General features: G+C 34.2%; 2 protein-coding genes across 3 annotated transcripts in view; one reads left to right on the top strand and one right to left on the bottom strand.

The window, feature by feature from the left end:
* Positions 1–19,865, top strand: part of CRYBG3 (crystallin beta-gamma domain containing 3) — a 124,133-nt gene that overhangs the window by 97,249 nt on the left and 7,019 nt on the right. For both annotated transcript variants that reach the window (XM_031958881.1, XM_031958879.1), the window contains 3 exons: positions 2,559–2,668; positions 4,591–4,717; positions 15,922–16,061. In XM_031958881.1, coding sequence (XP_031814741.1) covers positions 2,559–2,668; positions 4,591–4,717; positions 15,922–16,061 — 377 coding nt within the window. The remainder of the gene's footprint in view (positions 1–2,558; positions 2,669–4,590; positions 4,718–15,921; positions 16,062–19,865) is intronic.
* The window catches only part of RIOX2 (ribosomal oxygenase 2), a 45,012-nt gene continuing 38,306 nt past the window's right edge, over positions 13,160–19,865 (bottom strand). Inside the window, exons 11-12 of the transcript XR_004232884.1 lie at positions 13,785–13,817; positions 13,160–13,609 (exon numbers count right to left, since the gene is read on the bottom strand). The gene's annotated coding sequence lies outside the window, so the exon portion shown is untranslated. The remainder of the gene's footprint in view (positions 13,610–13,784; positions 13,818–19,865) is intronic.

Genomic DNA, 19,865 nt, shown 5'->3' with positions numbered 1-19,865 from the left:
TCAATAACAAATGTGCCGCTAAAACAGGATGGAGGAGATGGCTTTAGAGGAATTTAGGAAGACATCGTAAGCTCGTACTAAATGTTGCACAAAAGTTAGCAGAAGCAAGAGAATGTTTTGTACAGTAACGACATTGTAATAATCAGATAAAAAAAATCAGTGCAATGACTTAACTCAATTCAAGGGAACCCTAAGATGAAGCAAGCTTATAACTCCCTTAATGAAACTTTAAAAATTAAGCTTTCCTGAAGCTTGAATTCTTCTGTTTTTCCTCCAAAGCCAGTATTCTTTACTAATGTCTCTAGTTTGATTTATAACATGAGCATCTTAATATTTATGCCCCAAAAAATGAAACTTGGAGGTTTTTATGAGTCTTCCCTCTCTTCTTATTAATTGACATATACTGTTAATTCTATTTTCATAGTATTAGAGGTAGAGCGGTATGTGGGAAAGGACATAGGATTTGAAGTCAGAGGTCCCTCTGATGGTCCCATCAGGGTCCAGAGTCTGATTCTGTTCTACCAAAACTTTCTGGACCTTGGTTTCTTTCACAATAAAAAGAATTAAGGTTCCTTCTAGCTTTGAATCTGTGATCCTTGATATGTCACAGTGAAAAAGTGACTTCTCAGAACCTTAGTTTCTTAATGATAATAACTTTTAAGATTTGCAAAGAACTTTACACATTTCTCATTTAATCCTCAAGACAACTCTGTAAGATAGGTACTATTATTATCCCCATTTTACAGAAGAGGAAGGCAGACTGGTTAGTGACTTGCTCATAGGCACACAACTAATATCTGAGAATGGGATTCTTTCTTTCTGGACTCCACATCTAGTACTCTATCCATTGTGCCAACTACTTACTCTGTGGATGCCATATATGTTAAATAGCCAAGATAATATTATTTTATAAGATTTTAAGCCCCTTAAATAGGAGTTACATATCAAGTCCCTGTCATTTCTAAGGGATGTTACATTAAATATTAAAATTTCTTTAATAAAATCTTCAACAGAAACATTTTATTTAAACTCCTATGAAGTTCCCTATTTCTCTCAAAGGCACTTTTATTCTAATCAATCTGATTCAAAAACTCAATGTCTCATTCTCTCTTAATATATATCTCATAAGTTTCCAAACCTGGTTAATTCTAACCCAATACTGTGTCTTAACGTAAATAACTTTGCCTCTAATCTACTACCCTATTTCAGGCTCTTGTGATCTCTTACCTGGATAAGTGTAATAACCTTGTAATTGCTGACTCAAGTTTCTTTCTTCTCTTCTCTTTCTACCTTCCACATGACAAGACAACGTGATGTTTTTAAAGCATGGGTCTTCTCATATCACTTCCCTATTTAATAAATTCCATTGGTGCCCCACTATCTCCAGTATCAAATACAGACTCTTCTCTTTGGCATTTAAATTCTTCATTACCAGACAAAAATATGTTTTTCCAAACTTCACTTTCCATGTGTTACTTTTCTTTTATTCACTGCTTAGCTCAGTCAGAATGGCCTTTTTCTTATATCATAATCTTTGTCTTACCTGACCATCCCCTATGCCTGTGACCTTCCTCATCTCTCATAGAATTTCTTGGTCCTTTTAAAACAGTTGTTCTTGGCTGATTCCCCAGTTTCTACTGTCTTCCTTTTCACAATTATTTATTTTATATACTGTTACATATGGATTCTACTCAGAATGATGTAAAAGTGGGGGGAGATTATTTTTGTTTCCTCAGAGCCTAGCACATGATAGATACTTATTATTTTCTTCTTTATTCCCCTATTTTATTAATTATGGATATAAAGTTAGATAGAGAAAAAAGCAATACTGATTCATTCTCCAAAATGTTTTTCTGGAGGGCAAGGGGGTCAAAGAATTTACTCTTTTCCTTTAGGTAGATGTGGTACCACCATAGGAAATGAAGCTGAACTTGTAGAATTCATAAGCAGTGTTTTCATGAAAGAGAAATTCTAATTTATTTCAGAAGATGGATTTGTTTCCAGGTTTATTTCTCTGTGGCTAGAACTCTATATGGGAAGGTGAAAAAAAAAGATAAATGAACAGTCATATTCTCAAAAGCAATGAGGGATGATAATAATAATAATATAATAGCTACCCTTCATATAGCACTCTTAAGTTTTGCAAAAGATTTTACAAATATTGTCTCATTTGATCCTCATGACAACAATGAGAAGTAGGAGCTGTTATTATCCTCATTTTACAAATGAGGATGCTCAGGCAGGCAGAAATCCAGTGACTTGCTCAGGGTCACATAGTTGATAAGGGTCTGAGGCTGGATTTAAAATCAGGTCTTTCAGATCCAGTGATAAAAGTTTTTTTCAGAGTGTATCTGTAAAGGGACACCCCTCCAATACTATTATCTAGAAATGTATTATATGATGGATATTCTCTTGTCTGTTTTTATTGAAAGATGTGCATTGAAATAGCCACTGATCTCTGTGATTTTATATGCATAAAGATGGATTTTGTTTTGACTTTTAGAGATGCAAATGCTTTTTTTCTCCTAGTTTTTAGTTGTGACTTTATTTTCTTATAGCTCAAAGCATATGATCAACTAAATTTCCAAGGAAATTGCATAGATTTCACAGACTATATTTCTGATTTGACAGACTTCACACCACATTCATTTAAGGTTCTTCGGGGATGGTGAGTATTTTTGTATTTTTGTGTAAATATTACTATTTATTTAAAATTATATATATATATATACTTATTGCTCAAAAGTATATTGAAGATTTCCTTGAATACATAACATTTTTTTCCTTTATATTATTTGGAACCTGTGATTTCAATAGTGTGTGGGAAATCCTTATAGACATTCTCTTAAAGCAGATCATTCCTTTAAAAATCTAATACAGACTAGCTGACAAAATTTCTCTCTATAGGAAGCAGGTTGCTCACTTCACATATACCTACTTGGCAAAATCCTGAAATTTGTACCTATCTGAAAATTTTTCAAGAAATTCAGTGAGAGACTACATTTAGTGACTTTTCTTATGTTAGAACTGCATAAAAAGCCAATGGACAATAAGAAAAGATAACTGCCAAAGCTACTTTCACTGTGCCAGGATCTGTGTCTAAAGGGAGGAAGAGCAGAGGATGCACTAAGAAAAAAAAAAAAAAAAAAAAAAAAGCCTGGCAGCTCAAAAAAAGTCAGCTCAGAAACACAGATCCTGGATAAGAGAAAACAGGGTTGCTCATCCTATCCCAAATAGCAGTGACAACAGGGCAAGCTACAACCTAGCATCAATTTCCAGTTCAAGAATTAAAGATAGGAAAATGAGAATCTTTAAAAAAGTGTAATCAGTATAATAAATTATTGACTGTTTGGTGATTGAGTGAATAACTCCGTAACTGCAAGCAAAGGCTGAAAAGAAACAAATGGATTTTCCACAAGGACTATATGAAAGTTAAGAAAAAAGGAAGCAAGAGTTTTTAAAAATTACATATGGAGGAAAGCATAAAATTATACAGCATTCCAAAAAGAGAATGACTTATTTACAAATAATAATAAGTTACTCTGGAAGTTGGTATGTTTCAGGGGTAGGGTGAGATGCAGAATGAATCTTTAATGGAAAAGAGATTTCCAAGTATTTCTGGTGCAAAGGACAGAGAAACTTTGAAATACAGCAAACATAAGAAGACCAACCAGAAAGATAAATTTGAGCATTTAGAAGGAGTTCTACTTCAATAGAAAAATATCATTTCTAATAAAAAAAAAGTATCCTTTCAGAATATTATTGTTTTGAAAGGATATTGAGGCAATTAGATAAGAAAATTAGAGGTATATTGATAATTTTGAAAAGGGGTAAGAAAAGGGAGGGTGAAGAGAATACATTGGTGTAGGAAGGACGAAGAAAGAGGAAAAAACTTGCTCTTTCTCGAAACTTGGGTCTGTGAGAGGAAGAGTTTACAGACAGAAGAAAGAGTAAGGGCATCAAATGAACCTCATTTCTTATCTGAAATGAACAAAAGTTTGAGCACAACACAGAGAAAGATTAGTAAAGAAACACATAAAACCAAACAGGCAGGGGAAAGGACTACTATTAATAGGGAGAATAATACCAGGGAAGAGACAGTCACAAGCAAAATAAACTTCTTGATTTTCAAGGCAGGTTTAAAAAGGAAGAAAATAATAAAGAGTAGTTAAGAACTAGAAAATAAGGTACTATCTTACATTGCTTCTTAGAGAACTGGGGAAAGGCCAAACACATTGTGGCATATAAATATAATAGAATATCAGCCATTTTCTTATGCTCTACCTCCCATTTTGTTTTTATTCCTTTATTTTTGCTATTCTCTGCCTTTTAACTTTACTAATAATCCAGATTCTACCATTAAGACCTGATCCAGGACTCTTCTTCACCTTTCTCTGTCTCTAATCTTTCTGAATCTTTACAAGATTTGCATTGCTTTTCTCTGTAGTTATCTTAGATATATGAATCTTACCTCTCTGTCTAATAGTGTTTTCTTCTCTGCCCATATTCTTCTAGGCCATAACATAATACTGAACATAGAGGAGATAAAAATAATTAACTGACAGCATCTTCTACACTTTGATCTTTCAGCTGGCTCATGCATTGCCAAGAAGATGTGACAAGCACCCAATGTGTGTTAGAAGAAGGCCTCTATGCTGACCTTACTTCCTGTGGCTGCTCTACAGCTAGAGTCAAATCTCTCAAGCCTATTGAATATGTAAGAACCTTATCGAAATCTTTTTATAGGATGTGTTAACCAAAAGTCATGACTCCAAAGATATACACAAGAATAGTAACAGTATTTATTAAAGGAGAAAGGCTTACACATTCAGGGACTCTAACATCAAGCAAGGAGCCTGCAATATAGACAAATGCCTCGGACAATTAAAAAAGGAGATCTCGTGGGAGAAAAGGGCAGTCCCCTCCCAGATGGGAGTGGCAGAGATGAAGGAAGGGAACAGTAGAAGGGGAGCTTGGGAATTTGGCACCATGGAGGGAAGATGGTCTGCTTATCTGAAAGGGTCCCAACTGCACAGTTTGGTGCAGACTGACTGGTTGGTGTCTGTTTTGTAGCCATTTCAATTCTAAAGGACACACAGTTCAGGGAAGGTTAGAAATAGCAAATTATGTCAGCTCAGGTAAATTTTCATCTTTTATCTGGCTGTCTTGCATATTTTAGGTCTACTGTTTCTGGCAACTCAATTTATGTTAAGTTGTCTTTAAAGCAACATTCTGTCTTTGTGGTCAAGGTGGCTTCTGGATACACTGACAACTACATCTGGTAAAACATTATCTTGGATGCCATCCAGGTGGAGCATTTGGACACAGGGTTAAAGAAACATTTAACAAGTATAAAGGTTGGCAGAAAGCTGACATGGTTCAAGTCAATAAATTCAGGCCTCCAGGGAGCCAGAAATACTGAACTAAGATCAGAGACAAAGAAAAGAGGGTTGAGCAATTTGCAAAAAAAGGTGGTAGAGAGTAATTCCACAAAGTGGGAATCTTTATACATTTCTGTGGCCAGTGGGAATTTAAGAGGGAAAATATATAATTAAATTCTTTGAGATCTTCTGGAGAGAAGATTCTGGGTCAGAAAATTCTAAGCTCTCCAAATCCCTGCCCCCTCCCCCCAAACAATACAAAATACTGCCTCAGGGCAATTTTAAAGCACTAAAAACAAACAAGATATAGGGCAGAAGAGTGGTCCTCTCCTGACCACAGGAGATCTTAAAGACATCTCTGAACAACAGAAAGATGCTAGTTGGACAACTAGATTTGACAATTGTTAAGTGTAAACTCCTCCAGGCTAGTTCCCCTGAAACAGCAAACATTGAACCCCTGGAGTTAGCAGGCTAAAACACTAGCCATAGGAATTTTTACCTCCTGATAGTGTGAGGAATATGGTGTTTGATTTGGGGAAAACTGAGGGACTTTCTGCTGATAAGATATAGACAGGTACAGAAAACAATGGGATGCTGCTGGCTGTGGGCACTTATAGGAAGGAGTTCTTGGTTTCAGTTCCAGGTTAGGAGAACAGAAGGGGAGGACCTAAGAGGCCAGAAGCACCATCCCCACATTCTAGGATTAAAGGTGCTTACAATAGTAAGCTGCTATAAATAAAATTTTTTAAATGAGCAGGCAAAGGAGAAAACCCAACCATAGAAAATCACCATGGTAATGGAAACAACCAGGGTTCATTTGCCCAGAAGGATACATTGCAAAAGAATGTATTGTAATGTAATATAATTGAATGTAATGTCGAAGAATAACATTAACTGGTCACCTGCCCAAAAGAATTTATAGAAGAACCCCAAAAAGACTTGAAAAATCAAATAAGAGCTATTAAGGAGGAGGAAAAAAGACAAGAAAACAAGATGATGAAAAAGAAAGTCAGCCAACTGGAAAAGAAGATCCAGACTCTTGAGCAAGAAAATAACTCCTTGAAAATCAAAATTAAACAAGGAGAAGCCAGTGAAGTTATAAGAGAACAAGAAATAATAAAATAAAATATAAAGAATGGAAAAAATAGAAAAGAATGTACAACATAAGAAAAAAAACTGATTTGGAGAGTAGATCAAAACAAGAATAATCTGACTTCCTGAAAACTATGATCAAAAAAAGAATCTGGCTAAAATAATACAAGAAATAAAAAAAAATTGCCCTGAAATGTTAGAACAAGAGGGGAAAATAGAAATATTTTCTTTTGCTCTCTATGTACTTTTTAATGATCACTGCCTGAAAAGGATCTTAGGAGGAAAACCTAGTGGAACATCACAGCTAAATTCTGAAATCCCTAAATTGAGAAGAAAATGAGCAACAAGAAAAAAAAAATTAAATATGGTAAAGCCACAATGAGAAATACACAAGGTTTAGCAGTAGCTATACTGAAAGACTAAGCGTTGGGACATTATATATTGAAGAGTAAAAGAACAGGGCTGAAAATAACACACCCAGCAAGCTTTAAGCATAATCTTGAATGAAAAAAAAAAAAAAAAAAAAGAGGGAGGGCATTCATTGAATTGCCTGACTTTCAGGAATTTATTGCAAAAAGACCTCAATAGGAGAAGTATAAGGAAAACTAAGGACAAACTCTTCATTAATAATTGAATAGTTGAAAGAAAAGACTGGGATAGAAATGAGTATCACATCATCCTAAAAAGTCTTCTAAATTAAAGAAATGGATAAAGGGAAAGGGTAGAGGGAAGAGAGATCCTAGAAGGCAATTAGGTCAAATAATAGGCTAGGTAGTGAGCAAAAATAAAGCAATAGGAATCAGAAAGGATAGGAAATAAGAAATACACACAAACATAAACAAAAGGAGTAAAATTTATTAAATAAGAATGTAGGAGTAGTAATTATGATCTCAGACAAAGAAAGCTAAACTAGATTTAATCAAAAGAGAATAATGGGAAATAATAGGAAACCACATATATGTCAGCCATATTAATATTCATTTAGACTACTTAAAATGACCTGACATTATACTACTGTATAATGTATTGGAATACTGCTGTGGTGTAGGAAATGATAGTTGGCAGATTTAGAAAAATAAATAAGATGATGATGTCCACTTTCAGAGAAACAGGACAAACAAGCTTAGTACATCCCTCATATATACATATATGTGTATATATATGTGAATGTATAGATATATATATGTATGTTTGGATATACAATAAGTACATATATGTATTATATAAAAGTATACAGAGAGCAAAAGAAAATAAGGAGGCAAAGAAAAGATGGATGTTTCTGAACTATATATATAGTATTATATAGTTTTTCTTGAAATGGAAATTTAATGTCATATTTTGGATCCTCTCATGTTCTGCTGGCACATGGCAATTTTTTCTTTTCGTATTTTGTATTTGTTTTAAATTTTTTAATTAAAATTAAAACTATTAACAAATACACTGATCTTCCCCCTTCATAATGTAGTGAATGCATTGTCAAATCAGGACACACAACATTTTCAAGATAAAAGAAAACATACTATAGTGAGGAGAGAGAATAAGCATTTACATAATATCTACTATGTGCCAGGCACTATGTTAAATACTTTTTACAAATATTCTCATTTGATCTGCCACAACAGCCCTGCAAAGTAGGTGCTATGCTTATTCACCATTTTATAATTGAGAAAACTGGCAAACAGGGGTAAGTGACTTGCCCAGGGTTATATATCTAGTAAAGGACTCAAGCTAGATTTGAACTTTCGTCTAACTAATGCTTGCCCCAACACTCTTTTTACCAGATGCTTGATAGAGGCCTGGATTAAAGTTCCTTTTTTGACACATGAAGTGTGACTACAGCCTATTTGCTTACTCTCTTTCCATTGGTGATAGAGTTTCTACAGCAAGAGTTCCTTATATTTTGAAATCATAGTTTCCAATCTCTCCCCACTTTTTTCCCCTCTCTTCTGTATGTGTGTACAAGCTATTGTAACAGGTGCTGAGGATACAAAAATAGAGATGAAAACCCAAATTTTTCCATGCTTTTAAGATGTTTACATAAAAAAAACAAAACAAATAAATTCCAGATCATTTAAAAGGAGAGAACACAATATCAAGAAAAGTTTCCTGTAAGAGATGGTATACTAGGTGGTCCCCAAAGAAAACTAGGGGAAATAAAGAAGCAGAGGTAAAGATGTACTTTCTGGGTTTGGGAGACAGCATAAGCAATTGCATGAAATTAGGAGACAAATCACTGAGTTCAAGGAAGGTCCAGTTGCTCAATGTAGCTGAAACTTAATGAACAAATGAAATAAAATTATATGAATTCTGGAAATATCAGCAGGAACCAAATTGTGAAGGACTTGATAAACCAGAACTTTGTATTTTTTCCTAAAGACAAGAAAAGGTGTCTGATGATTATTTAGTCAGGCAGTAATATGGTTAGACTTTTGCTTTAGGAAAGTTATTCTGGCTCTGTGTGGATTTGGATCAGAGAAGGGAACTATTAGAAGCTAGGAGCCTAGTTAAAAGGTAAAGGAAATATACCAGGTAAGAAATAATGGTATGAATAAAGGTGAGACCATATTGTTTGAGTGAAAGGGGTGAGCTTGAGAGATAATAAAGTAGAATCTATAAGACATGACAAATGATTATATAGAGGATGATTCAGATGCTGCGAATTTGGGTTACTGGAAGCATGCTAGTGATGTTCCCAAGAGAAGTAAGGGAGATCTTAAGGTGGGACAGATTTAGGATGACAGATGAATTCCATTTTGAACATGTTGCATTTGGATATACTCTGATATGCAAGAGAATATTCCTATATATAGCTATATGCATCTTCTATTATATAGTTGATAAAATTAGGGCTAGATATGTAGGTTTAGAAATTATCTACATAACATGATAGTTGAATCCCCGGGATCAGAAAAAGATAAAGAAAAAGTATGTAGAGCAAAAGAAAAATGGAGAGAAACCAGGAGAGAACTTTATAAATGGTGGGGAGCCACAGTAAGGGGATAGAACATTTATAATGAATCCAGCAAAAGAACCTGAAGAGTGGTCCTCTTAAATAGAAGTCCAGGAAAGAATATTTCACTATTAAAAGAGAATGAAAAGGTAGAGCTGGTCATCAAATCTGACAATGAAGATTTATTATAATTTATATTTCTATTAGTGTGTCATTTTCCATTAGCATTAGTCATGAATCATATGTAATGAGACCAAATTAAAGACAAACAGTATTTAATGGAATGAGCCATTTTCCATTTTAGATTATTCCCTCAAGATGAGTGTTGTATTAGATTTATTGCTTGTATGCTATTCCCAAGGACTGAACATGATTTTGCATCATGGAGGCTGAGGAAACAAAATCTAATTCAAGTAAAGAAGTAATTTATATTTGCCAGGTGTTGGTAAAATGCTAATAAAATGATTTTTAATAATAAAGGGAAAATGCTTATCAGAATCATAAGCTTTGAAATACTTTCAGTGCAGTGAGTGATCTATATCTCTCTAGATCTAATTCCAATTATCATTTAGAATCATAATGGGGAACTAACAAGAGTAATAATAATAGCTGGAAGGTAGGTACTGTTCTCATTTTGGAGAAGAGGAAATTGAGGTAGACATTAAGTAACTTTTCCAAGGTTACCACATCAGTACCTCAGGTCTTCCTGACTCCAGGTCAATAACTCAAATATTTACTAGCAAAGCTGGGAGTTCCTATTTATTGATCCTTATTTCTTAATAAATGCTCTTAATACTGTTAACTGATAGGAATCCATGAACCATCTGATACATGGGCACAAAAGAACTATTTGGTAATTGATTAATCTGAAAGAACCAATTTATTGTATGCTGCTAGTCAAACCAAAGCAGTCTTATGCAGTACATATGTAGGGTAGGTAACAGAATGATATTCTAGTAAAATGGCTGAGGAATAAATAGCATGAAGGAAGGTCAGGTTCATGATACTCCAGAAAACAACCAAAACATTTGTTTGGTCACATGACTTATATAGCCTGTACTTCTGTTGCTTCTCTGAATAGAGAATGTAAAGGGGATAGAGTAGCAGTGGCCTGTTGCTCCTATAATTTTTTGCTTTGTAGCTTAATATAACAGAGAAAAATCTAAGTCCACTTGAGGAAACAAAGGTGATCTTGGAAGTTTATAGGGAAGAGATGGAGACATACAACAGCCAAAGGAAGCAGCTAAAGGCAAACTTTTCATCTGGGATGATAAAAATGCCCCTAAAAAATGGTCAGGAAAAGAATGAAAGGAAAGAAAAAAATAGATGAAAAGAATCCCAGCTACATCAGAGGTAGATCATCCTCCAAAAGAAGATAGATGAGATGTGTGAAGACGAGGGAAACCAGTTGAATCCTGCACATACAACCATGCTGTTGCAACATCCTCTTTGATAATGATAAAGGCATTAATGAAGCCATTACAATGATTGTATGAATCAAAAATCCATCACATTACTACTAGTCTGACAGTAAAGAAGTCGTTTAATAAATGGCAAAATTCATAAGTTTAACTATAGATTCTAGATTGAACTCTTGTTTGATTTAAAATCTTTTTGGTTGAAACAGTATGTTTTCTAAAGAAAATGAATGGTATTTCTTGAAATAGAGGTTTCTTTTCTTCAATCTCAGTTGTCTTTCAACCTCTTCCTTTATAATAATGGAAGTCTAACATCACTTCTCAATGACTTCCTGAAAGTGGGAAAAAAAAGTGTGTTGTGTTGTATTATACAAATGTTAGCTTTTATAAAAACTAGGACTAGTGGCTTTGTTGACAAGCATGCACAGCTAAGTGCCTGAAAAATACATGTAGTAAGCTAGATTACTATATGGGGCACCATAGTGGTAATATAAGACTTGGAAGCTAATGTTATAAAAGAGAAACCCTGCGATAAAATATTCCTAGTGTCAAAAAAGCTTACAACCAAAAAGAACTTACCCTGAAAAGATTACTATCATCTTACAAAACAAGGAGAAAACAATCTTTAATGAAATAGAAGATTTTCAAGCATTAAAAAGAGCTGAATAACAATTATGAAATACAAAGGAGTCAAAAGAAGTATTAAAAGCTAAATTTGAGCATTTGGAAGGGACTATTTAGTAACAAACACAGGGCCTGTGTTTTTTGGTTTTTACAAAAGGAAAGAAAAGGAAAAGGAATATACTAAAGAGTCAAAAATGAAGAATGGATTAAAATTTCTCAAAAGTGGGGTATATGAGAGACAATATAAGCATGGAGGAAAGGGTGAGAGAAACACATGACCACACTTTTATCTAAACCAGACAAAGAAGGGTTGAATATATGCATAAGCAAATAACATCTTTCTCTCTCTCTCTCTCTCTCTCTCTCTCTCTCTCTCTCTCTCTCTCACACACACACACACACATACACACACATTTACATATAGGTCTTCAAACTAATTGGGAGGAAAAAAGTACACAAGGTACCTGGCACCTTTTACAACAATTGTTAATTTACTACAATATAAAGAAAAGGCAATATTAGACACATTCTTTATTGACCTCAATAAAAATTAAAATACTTTTAAAGGACTTTTAAGATTAATATCCTGAAGAATCGTCAAAGAATAACTCAGACTAAAATAATTTCAACAAAATAATTTTGTCAAATCTTGTGTGATAGATTCAAAGCAGGGAAATATTTGTCCAAATGAGGTGGTAGCTAGGTGATTCAGTGTGTAGAGTACCAGGCTTGCAGTCAGAAAGGTATTTTATGTTGCTGAGTTCAAATCTGGCCACTTACTGTGTGACCCTGGTCAAGTCATCCTGCTTGCCTTAATTTCTTCATCTGTAAAATAAGCAGGAAATGGCAAGCCATTCCGACATTTTTGCCAAGAAAACATTAAGCAATTGAACAATGAAAAGGAAATTATTAGAAATAATTTTGCTCAATTAGTATAACAACACTGATAAAATGAATTATGTAAAAATATATAAAATCCCTGGATTTAATGGAATAAGAAATTAGAAAATTTAAATAACTAAATCTTAGAAAATTAAATTGAAAAAGCTATAAATGCCAAGCAAATGATATCAAATATTCATTTTTTGCACGAACTGTTTATAAAAACAAGAAAAAATCCTGTGAAATCCTTATAAAAAATGGGTGTGTATCAGGGAGAGGGAGGAGGTATTGGTGGGTTTTTTTTTTCTTTTTTTTACACCTAAACCAGGGATAGAACAGAGAAAGAAAATTACATACCAGATAGATGCATAATCTGGGGTCCACTGACTCTTTTTAAAAAAAAAAAGTTCATAGAGAGTTTTGAGTTAGTACCTCAGTTTGGATGGAGGGGAAGGGAAATTTTTTTTTTTAATTTACAAATCCTATGTGTTTTATGAATTTAAAAATATCTTGAGAAAGGAATTCATAGGCTTTATTAAATAGATTAAAAATCTATGAAAGGTTAAGAACCTATGCTATATACAAATTATTTTAATCATTGCAAAAAGCTGAGACTGTAAAAGTAAAAGATTATAAACTACAAGATTGGATTTTTAGGAGGAAGAAAAATGGTTTGATTAAATTAAAAATGTGTATGTGTGTGTGATCAATAGATTTTTAAAAGTTTTTGACACATTTGCCAATTTTTATTAAATACATTAAAAAGAATGGACTTTTCCTTAAAATAATAAATGGTTTTTACCTAAATTACATGTAATGGAGAAATGTTAGAAGCATTGGCTTTTCCAGTAAGATTTATCCAGTAAGGATATCCATGGTCATCACTATTAATCAGTAAATAAACATTAAGTATTTCTTTTGTCAGATACTATCTTAAGTACTGAGAAAAACCCCTTCCCCAAAATGAAAGACAGTTCATGCCCTGAAGGAACTTAAATCTGATTGGGAAAAGGAACATATAAAAAGAAAGCTGAAAAATTAGGTTGGAGGACAAAGTAGCTATAGGATGGCATAATGTCAAAGTCCACAGAAGTGTACCCAGATGGAAAATAAAGCTTGTCTTGTTCACTCTCTCCAGTCAGAAGAAAGAGCAGAAGGTATTTGATCAGATGCAAGTTCCAGGGCAGAAGTGATTTTTGTGCAGCATGGAGATGGTTCCCAGGGCATGATGGCAGAATCCAGAAAAGAAGGTCTAGAAATGGCTATAGATTGCAATGACAAGAAAAAGTAATTTAGAAGAAAAGCTTTTTAAAAAAAAAAAAGCATAGACAAATTTATCAATTTTTACAGATGTTTTATCTACAGAAACCTAGAGATTTAACTATATAAACTAATTGAAACAGAAAAAAAAAACAGCAAAATAAGATATAAACTTACCTAAGTAATTTTTCCATCTATTGCCACAAAAGCCTGCATAAAGAGAGAAATGAAATTCAAAACAATTATGGAAGGCAGGAACTATTTGGGAATCCACTTTCTGAGACACAAATCTATATGAATATAATTCTAAAATATTCTTTATAGAAATAAAAGATTAGATAACTTGAGATATATTAACTGCTTGTGATTGACCGTGCCACTAGAATAAAAATGACATTACCTAAATCAAATTCTGTGACATACTAATGAAATTATGGAGATAGTAAAATCATGGCAGATTTTATCAGAAGCCAATAAAAGGACAAGAATCTTATGAATGTAATTTTTTTTTTTCTTTTGTGAAGCAAATGTGTGAGGCTGGATTTGAACTTCCTGATTCCATACTGGTACTCTATCCACTGCCCCCTTTAGCTGTCCCTAAAGATTTTTAAACTTTTTTTATTTTGTGGAAAAGTAATTTTTTTAGAATTGTGTCTCGTCAAACTACAATACAAAATAGTATCCATTAAAGTATAAAGTACTGACAAAAGTTGATCAAGGCAACAGATGAGTTGTACAATATGGAATAGCAAACAAATGTGGCCTAATATTTCATAAACTATAAGATCTCAACCTGAATCCTTAGAGAGAAAACTCATTAACTCTGAAATTAAACCATATATCAAGTCACTTTTGGGGGATGGATCTATTATTTGGTAAAGAAACCTGTGCTTCCTTGTAGGGTTTTAAGTTAAACTGCTCAAATCTTTTGCGAACCACAGAAGATGCTAGTAGCAATCTGGTTGAAAGAAATGGATGTTCTTAAACACAAAGAAATTTTCAGTCTTCTTTAAGGTGTTTATGACTGAATCTTCAAACAATAAAAAAGACATCATTTTGGCATTCCTGATCTTTGAAAAGTTCCCAAGCCACTGAATCATGGAATTTGTTGTGAACTGTCCTGGGACTCGCACCTCATCAAATACCTTCTGCCCTTCACTCTGATTGGAGAGGTTAAAGAAGACAAACTTTCATTTTCCATCTGAATGCGTTTCTGTGGACTTTGCCATTATGCCATTGTGTAACTACTTTGTCCTCCAACCTAATTTTTCAGCTTCTTTTTGCATGTTACTTTTCCCAATCAGATTTAATTTCCTTCAGGGCATGAACTGTCTTAAACTTGGGGGGCAAGGGGTTATTCTCAGTGCTTAAAATTTAAGACTTCCTGACAGTCAACAAGTGTTTTTAATGTGCCAGAAACTGCTGGGCCCTGAAGGTACCAAGCCAAAACAAAATAGCTTCTGCATCTTATCAAGAGACACTATATCTAGAAGTTTTAAGTAAGGGAGGAAGGCATTAGAAACTATGATCCAGAGATCTAGAAAGATACAGTATAGGCAGTTGTATTTCAATTAATCTTTGAAGGAAGCTAAAAGGGGAAACATGAGGCAAGGTGCCTCCCTGGCTTGAGACACTGAGGACAGGCAGCCTAGGAGAAACCTGGAGAGGTTGGAGATGAAACATGTACAAGAAACAAGAAGAAGGCTGGTTTGAAGACTGAACAAGGAGAAAAGATGCGATGTCTTGGACTAAAATTTGGAAGGGTTTTAAAATGCCCAAGAGTTTGTTATCTTTGAATTAGTGGGAAGCTGATGGAGCTTTTTGAGCAAGAGAGTGCCATGATGTCTTAGGAAAATCAGTTCTATAGCTGTATGAAGGGTAAATTGGAGATGGGAGAGAAATGAGGCAGTGATAGGGGTCTGAATCAGGACATTTAGTCTTTCTGTGACTGAAGACATTAAGGCAGAACCAGCACATATATTTACCTGTAGGTTAAGGTATTAATCCAGAATCATACTAGTCAGAGACTAAATTTGAACATGCTTTTTTAATTGTGTTCCACACATCATGCCAGTCTGTTTCTATTGTGTTAATATATATAAGCATTACTATTTTAGTGTCAACTTTGTAAGTAAAAAGATAATAAGCAAAAGCTATCATTTTTCAATGCTATTCTGATGACAAACTTAGGCTTAAAATATATTTGAAGAATTAGGCTTTAATTTATCCGAGAATAAATTAATGATATAAACAATGCTAAATTGTGACTAGCATATTCCATATGCATGACCGCATATCTACCTTGTGTTATTAGGTTTTTGAAGAACCCTTTATCAGTCTCTTTGCTTTGGAACACTGTGAAGGAAGAGAACTCCATTTAGGAGATGCGATCAACTCAGTTCTGAACAAGGATCTCTACTTCTACACCCAGTCAGTGTGGGTAAAAAGTGGATTGTAAGTATAGTTAACAGATTGTGTGTAATTATCTCCCTACCTTCAGTATCAGATAATATCACTTAATATTTTTAAAGCTCTAATAGCATGGTTTTATTCTTTGTTGGAGGTTCTCACAGATGATACGGCAAAGTTGGTAAAAAGGACCTTAGTCTATATAGAACTAATCAGCAAAGTTATACTTCAGAAGATAGTCTAACATCCCACCTCCCCCAAAGACGAGCTGTTGTTCAGCCACAAGCAATAGAATAAGCTTACTTTACTATCTAAACTCTAGGAATTGATAAACAGTTTGAGAGCAGATTCTTCAGTCACTTGGCTGGAGAAATGTATAATTGGTGACTAGACCATAGAGCATCAGATAGTTTCTAAAAACAGATGTTTTGATTTTAAGAGGAATAATCTTGATCATTAGGCTGGTCCTATGATTTATTTAATCAAATAAAATGGCTCAGCAATTCTGTAGTTATAATATCAACCAAAACCCTTTGGAGTACATCTTCCCTTAGAACCTTTAAAATAGTTTGGAGAATACAAAAGTCAAAATAGAACAGTCCATGCCTTCAAGAAGCTGGCATTCTTTTTGGATGTAGGAAGAATACAACATATTCTCTTAGTTTAAAGGGGAAAGATAAGAAAAAGTGGAAATCAACAACAAACAAGTACAATCTATATGGTAAATTGGAAATATTTAACTGAGGGAAGGCACCAGAGTTAAAGGGATTAGAAAGACTTCCTGTAGAAAGTGGGATTTTAACTTGGACTTGGTGAAGTCAGCTAACTAGGCAGAAATGAGGGAAAGAGACCATTCTAGGCATGAGAAATAGCCAGTAGAAATGTCCAATCAAGAGACTTTTAGGTTCAAGTCCACTTTCTATAGAAGGCCTTTGCTTTACCCAGCTACATCACTTATCCACGTTAGATGCCAATGCCTCCCTTGCACTTCAAATTATCTTTCACCTATTCTTGCATTACCTAGTTATTTGTTACCACAATTAAAACATAAGTTGCTTGACACACCAAAAGGTTAAGATCACCTTGTCTAAGGTGAACCAAATCAGTTCCAATTTTTGAGTTTTCATTATGATGTTCTACCTTTCTGTAGTTTTTCACTGTCAGTCACTCTCTCCTCTTGCCAATTAAAAAAATCCATTGTCTTCTCTGAGTCTGCCCTCTTATTTCTCCATTTATTTCTCACCACTCCCTAGATCTTTTTTGGATATTAACTCTATCCCATTCATTAGGCATAGGTGTTTTATAAAGCTCTTATACTGAATTTCTTGTCTCTCATTAAACTCTGAATCTCTTGTTGATCTCATCAATTCCCATTCTGTGTTCATCTCTGTTAGGAATTCATTCTTCCCATAAAATATAAACAAAAAGTATTACCATCCTTCTAAACACTCAGGTTCACAATCTCAAAGGCTTGCTCCTTTCATCTAATCTACATAACATCTCTTGCATCTATTCCTTCTTTCACAGATCACATTTCAGGCCCCTATCTACCTCTTTTCACTGCATTAACTCTTTGCTTCTTCTCTAATCCATCCTCCACCCAGTCAAATCTGGTCACTTTTCTCCCCTACTCACAAATCTTTAGTGCCTCCACCTTTTGGGAAAGTATCCTAGTTTAGCATGGTTAGGCAGTTTGTACAAACAGGGACCGCTGGACTGAGGCATTCTGTGTAAAGTCTTTTTTTCTAAGTCTTCCAATTACCAATGCCTTTCCACTCCAAAAATGAATATATTTACATATATATATAACATTTCAGAGGTTGTTGGGGGTTTTTTGGTTGTTTTTAAACCTCAGAGTACCCATAATACCTTAATAGGGAGATGTACTTGAAAAATGTTTTCATTTATCATTTGCATGGCTGCTTGCTCAATTGTCACTCATACTTGACTCTTTTAAGACCTCCTTAGAGGGTTTTCCTGGCAAAGACACTGGAGTAGCTTGCCATTGAACTCATTTTATAGATGAGGAAACTGAGGCAAACAGTATTAAATTATTTGCTTAGGATTTCAGAGTTGGTAAGGATATGAGATCATATTTTAACTCAAGATGAGTCTTACTGATTCCAAGCTCAGTGTTCTCTCTAGTGTGCCAACTAGCTGTGTATTCAATTGGAAGATTTGGAAATTAAAATAATCTGGAGAAAGTTTTGAAATAATTGAAGGAACAAGTCATTCTCTGTAATGGGCTGAAGCTTGAGTTGATGCACTGAGGTCCCAAGCACATGAGGCTAAATAGTAATTGGACCATACTCTATTAATATATGCTTGGAGAAAGAATGACCCCCGCCCACTCTTTGTGCAAGTTCTGATATATTGTATAGGAAATGACATAGGGACGATTTTGGTGGGTGGAGAGAGGGGCAGAGAGAGGCTGCTGGCCTGGTTCGTGTCACGGCTGCTCACACACATTCTGATCACCATCCCCTTTCATCTCCACAAAGAATAAAGATCGAAGATTTTCCCTTAACCTGAATTCCTGACTTCACCTGATTTTAAAATATGCGGTCATCACAATTCTCCGATTGTAAAATGTTCAAAGGAAACGAGCAATTTTCAGATGAAGAAATTGAAACTGTAGTCATATGAAAAGGTGCTCTAAATCATTATTGATCAAAGAAATGCAAATTCAACAATTCTGAGATACCACTACACACCTGTTAGATTGGCCAAGATGATAGGAAATGATAATGACCAATTTTTGGAAAGGATGTGGGAAAAGTGGAACATTGAAACATTGTTGATGGAACTGTGAACAGATCCAACCATTCTGGAAAGCAATTTGGAACTGTGTTCAAAATGTTATCAAACTGCGCACACCCTTTGATCCAGCAGTTTCTACTGGGATTATATTCCAAAGAGATTTTAAAGGAGGGAAAGGGACCCACATGTGCAAAAATGTTTGTGCAAACCTTTTTGTAGTGGCAAGAAACTGGAAACTGAGTGGATGCCCCATCAGTTGGAGAATGGCTGAATAAATTATGGTATATGAATGCTATGGAATACTATTGTTCTGTAAGAAAGGATGATTTCAGAGAGGCTTGGAGAGACTTACATGAACTGATGCTGAGTGAAATGAGCAGGACCAGGAGTTACATGGCAACGAAAGACTATACGATGATCAATTTTGATGGACTCTCTTCAGCATTGAGATGATTCAAACCAGTTCCACTTCTGCAGTGATGAAGAGAGCCATCTACACCCAGAGAGGAACCATGGGAACAGAGTATGGAACATAACATAGCATTCTCACTTTCTCTGATATTTGCTTGCATTTTGTTTTCTTTCTCAGTTTTTCTTTTTCTTCCCTCTTGATTTGATTTTTTTTTTTGTGCAACAAGATTACTGTATAAATATGTATACATATATTGGATTTAACATATATTTTAATATATTTAACATGTATTGGACTACCTGGCAGCTAGTGGGAAGGGAAAATTTGGAACAAAAGGTTTTACAAGGGTCAATGTTGAAAAATCAATTACCTATGTATATGTTTTGTAAATAAAGTTTTAATTTATTTTTTTTTAATTTATTTTTTTAATAGCCTTTTATTTACAGAAATAAAGTTTTAATTTAAAAAATTGAAGGAAAATGGTACATAACTTTTACACAAGAGCACGTCTTTTCCTGTATATAAAAATATACTAAAAAAAAAACCCACCTCTAATCCTGGAAGAATCCACATAGTACAAAAAAAGCTAACATATTTTACTAGTTTTTACTAAATTTGTATTTATTTATATTTCAGTATATTTGAAATATTCACTTTCTTCTTTGCTTTTTTATTCA

The sequence above is a fragment of the Sarcophilus harrisii genome, chromosome 3 (genome assembly GCF_902635505.1).
Source record: "Sarcophilus harrisii chromosome 3, mSarHar1.11, whole genome shotgun sequence".
Lineage (NCBI taxonomy): Eukaryota > Metazoa > Chordata > Mammalia > Dasyuromorphia > Dasyuridae > Sarcophilus > Sarcophilus harrisii.
Note: the sequence above shows the minus strand (reverse complement) of the source record. Positions and strands in the feature narration are given on the sequence as shown.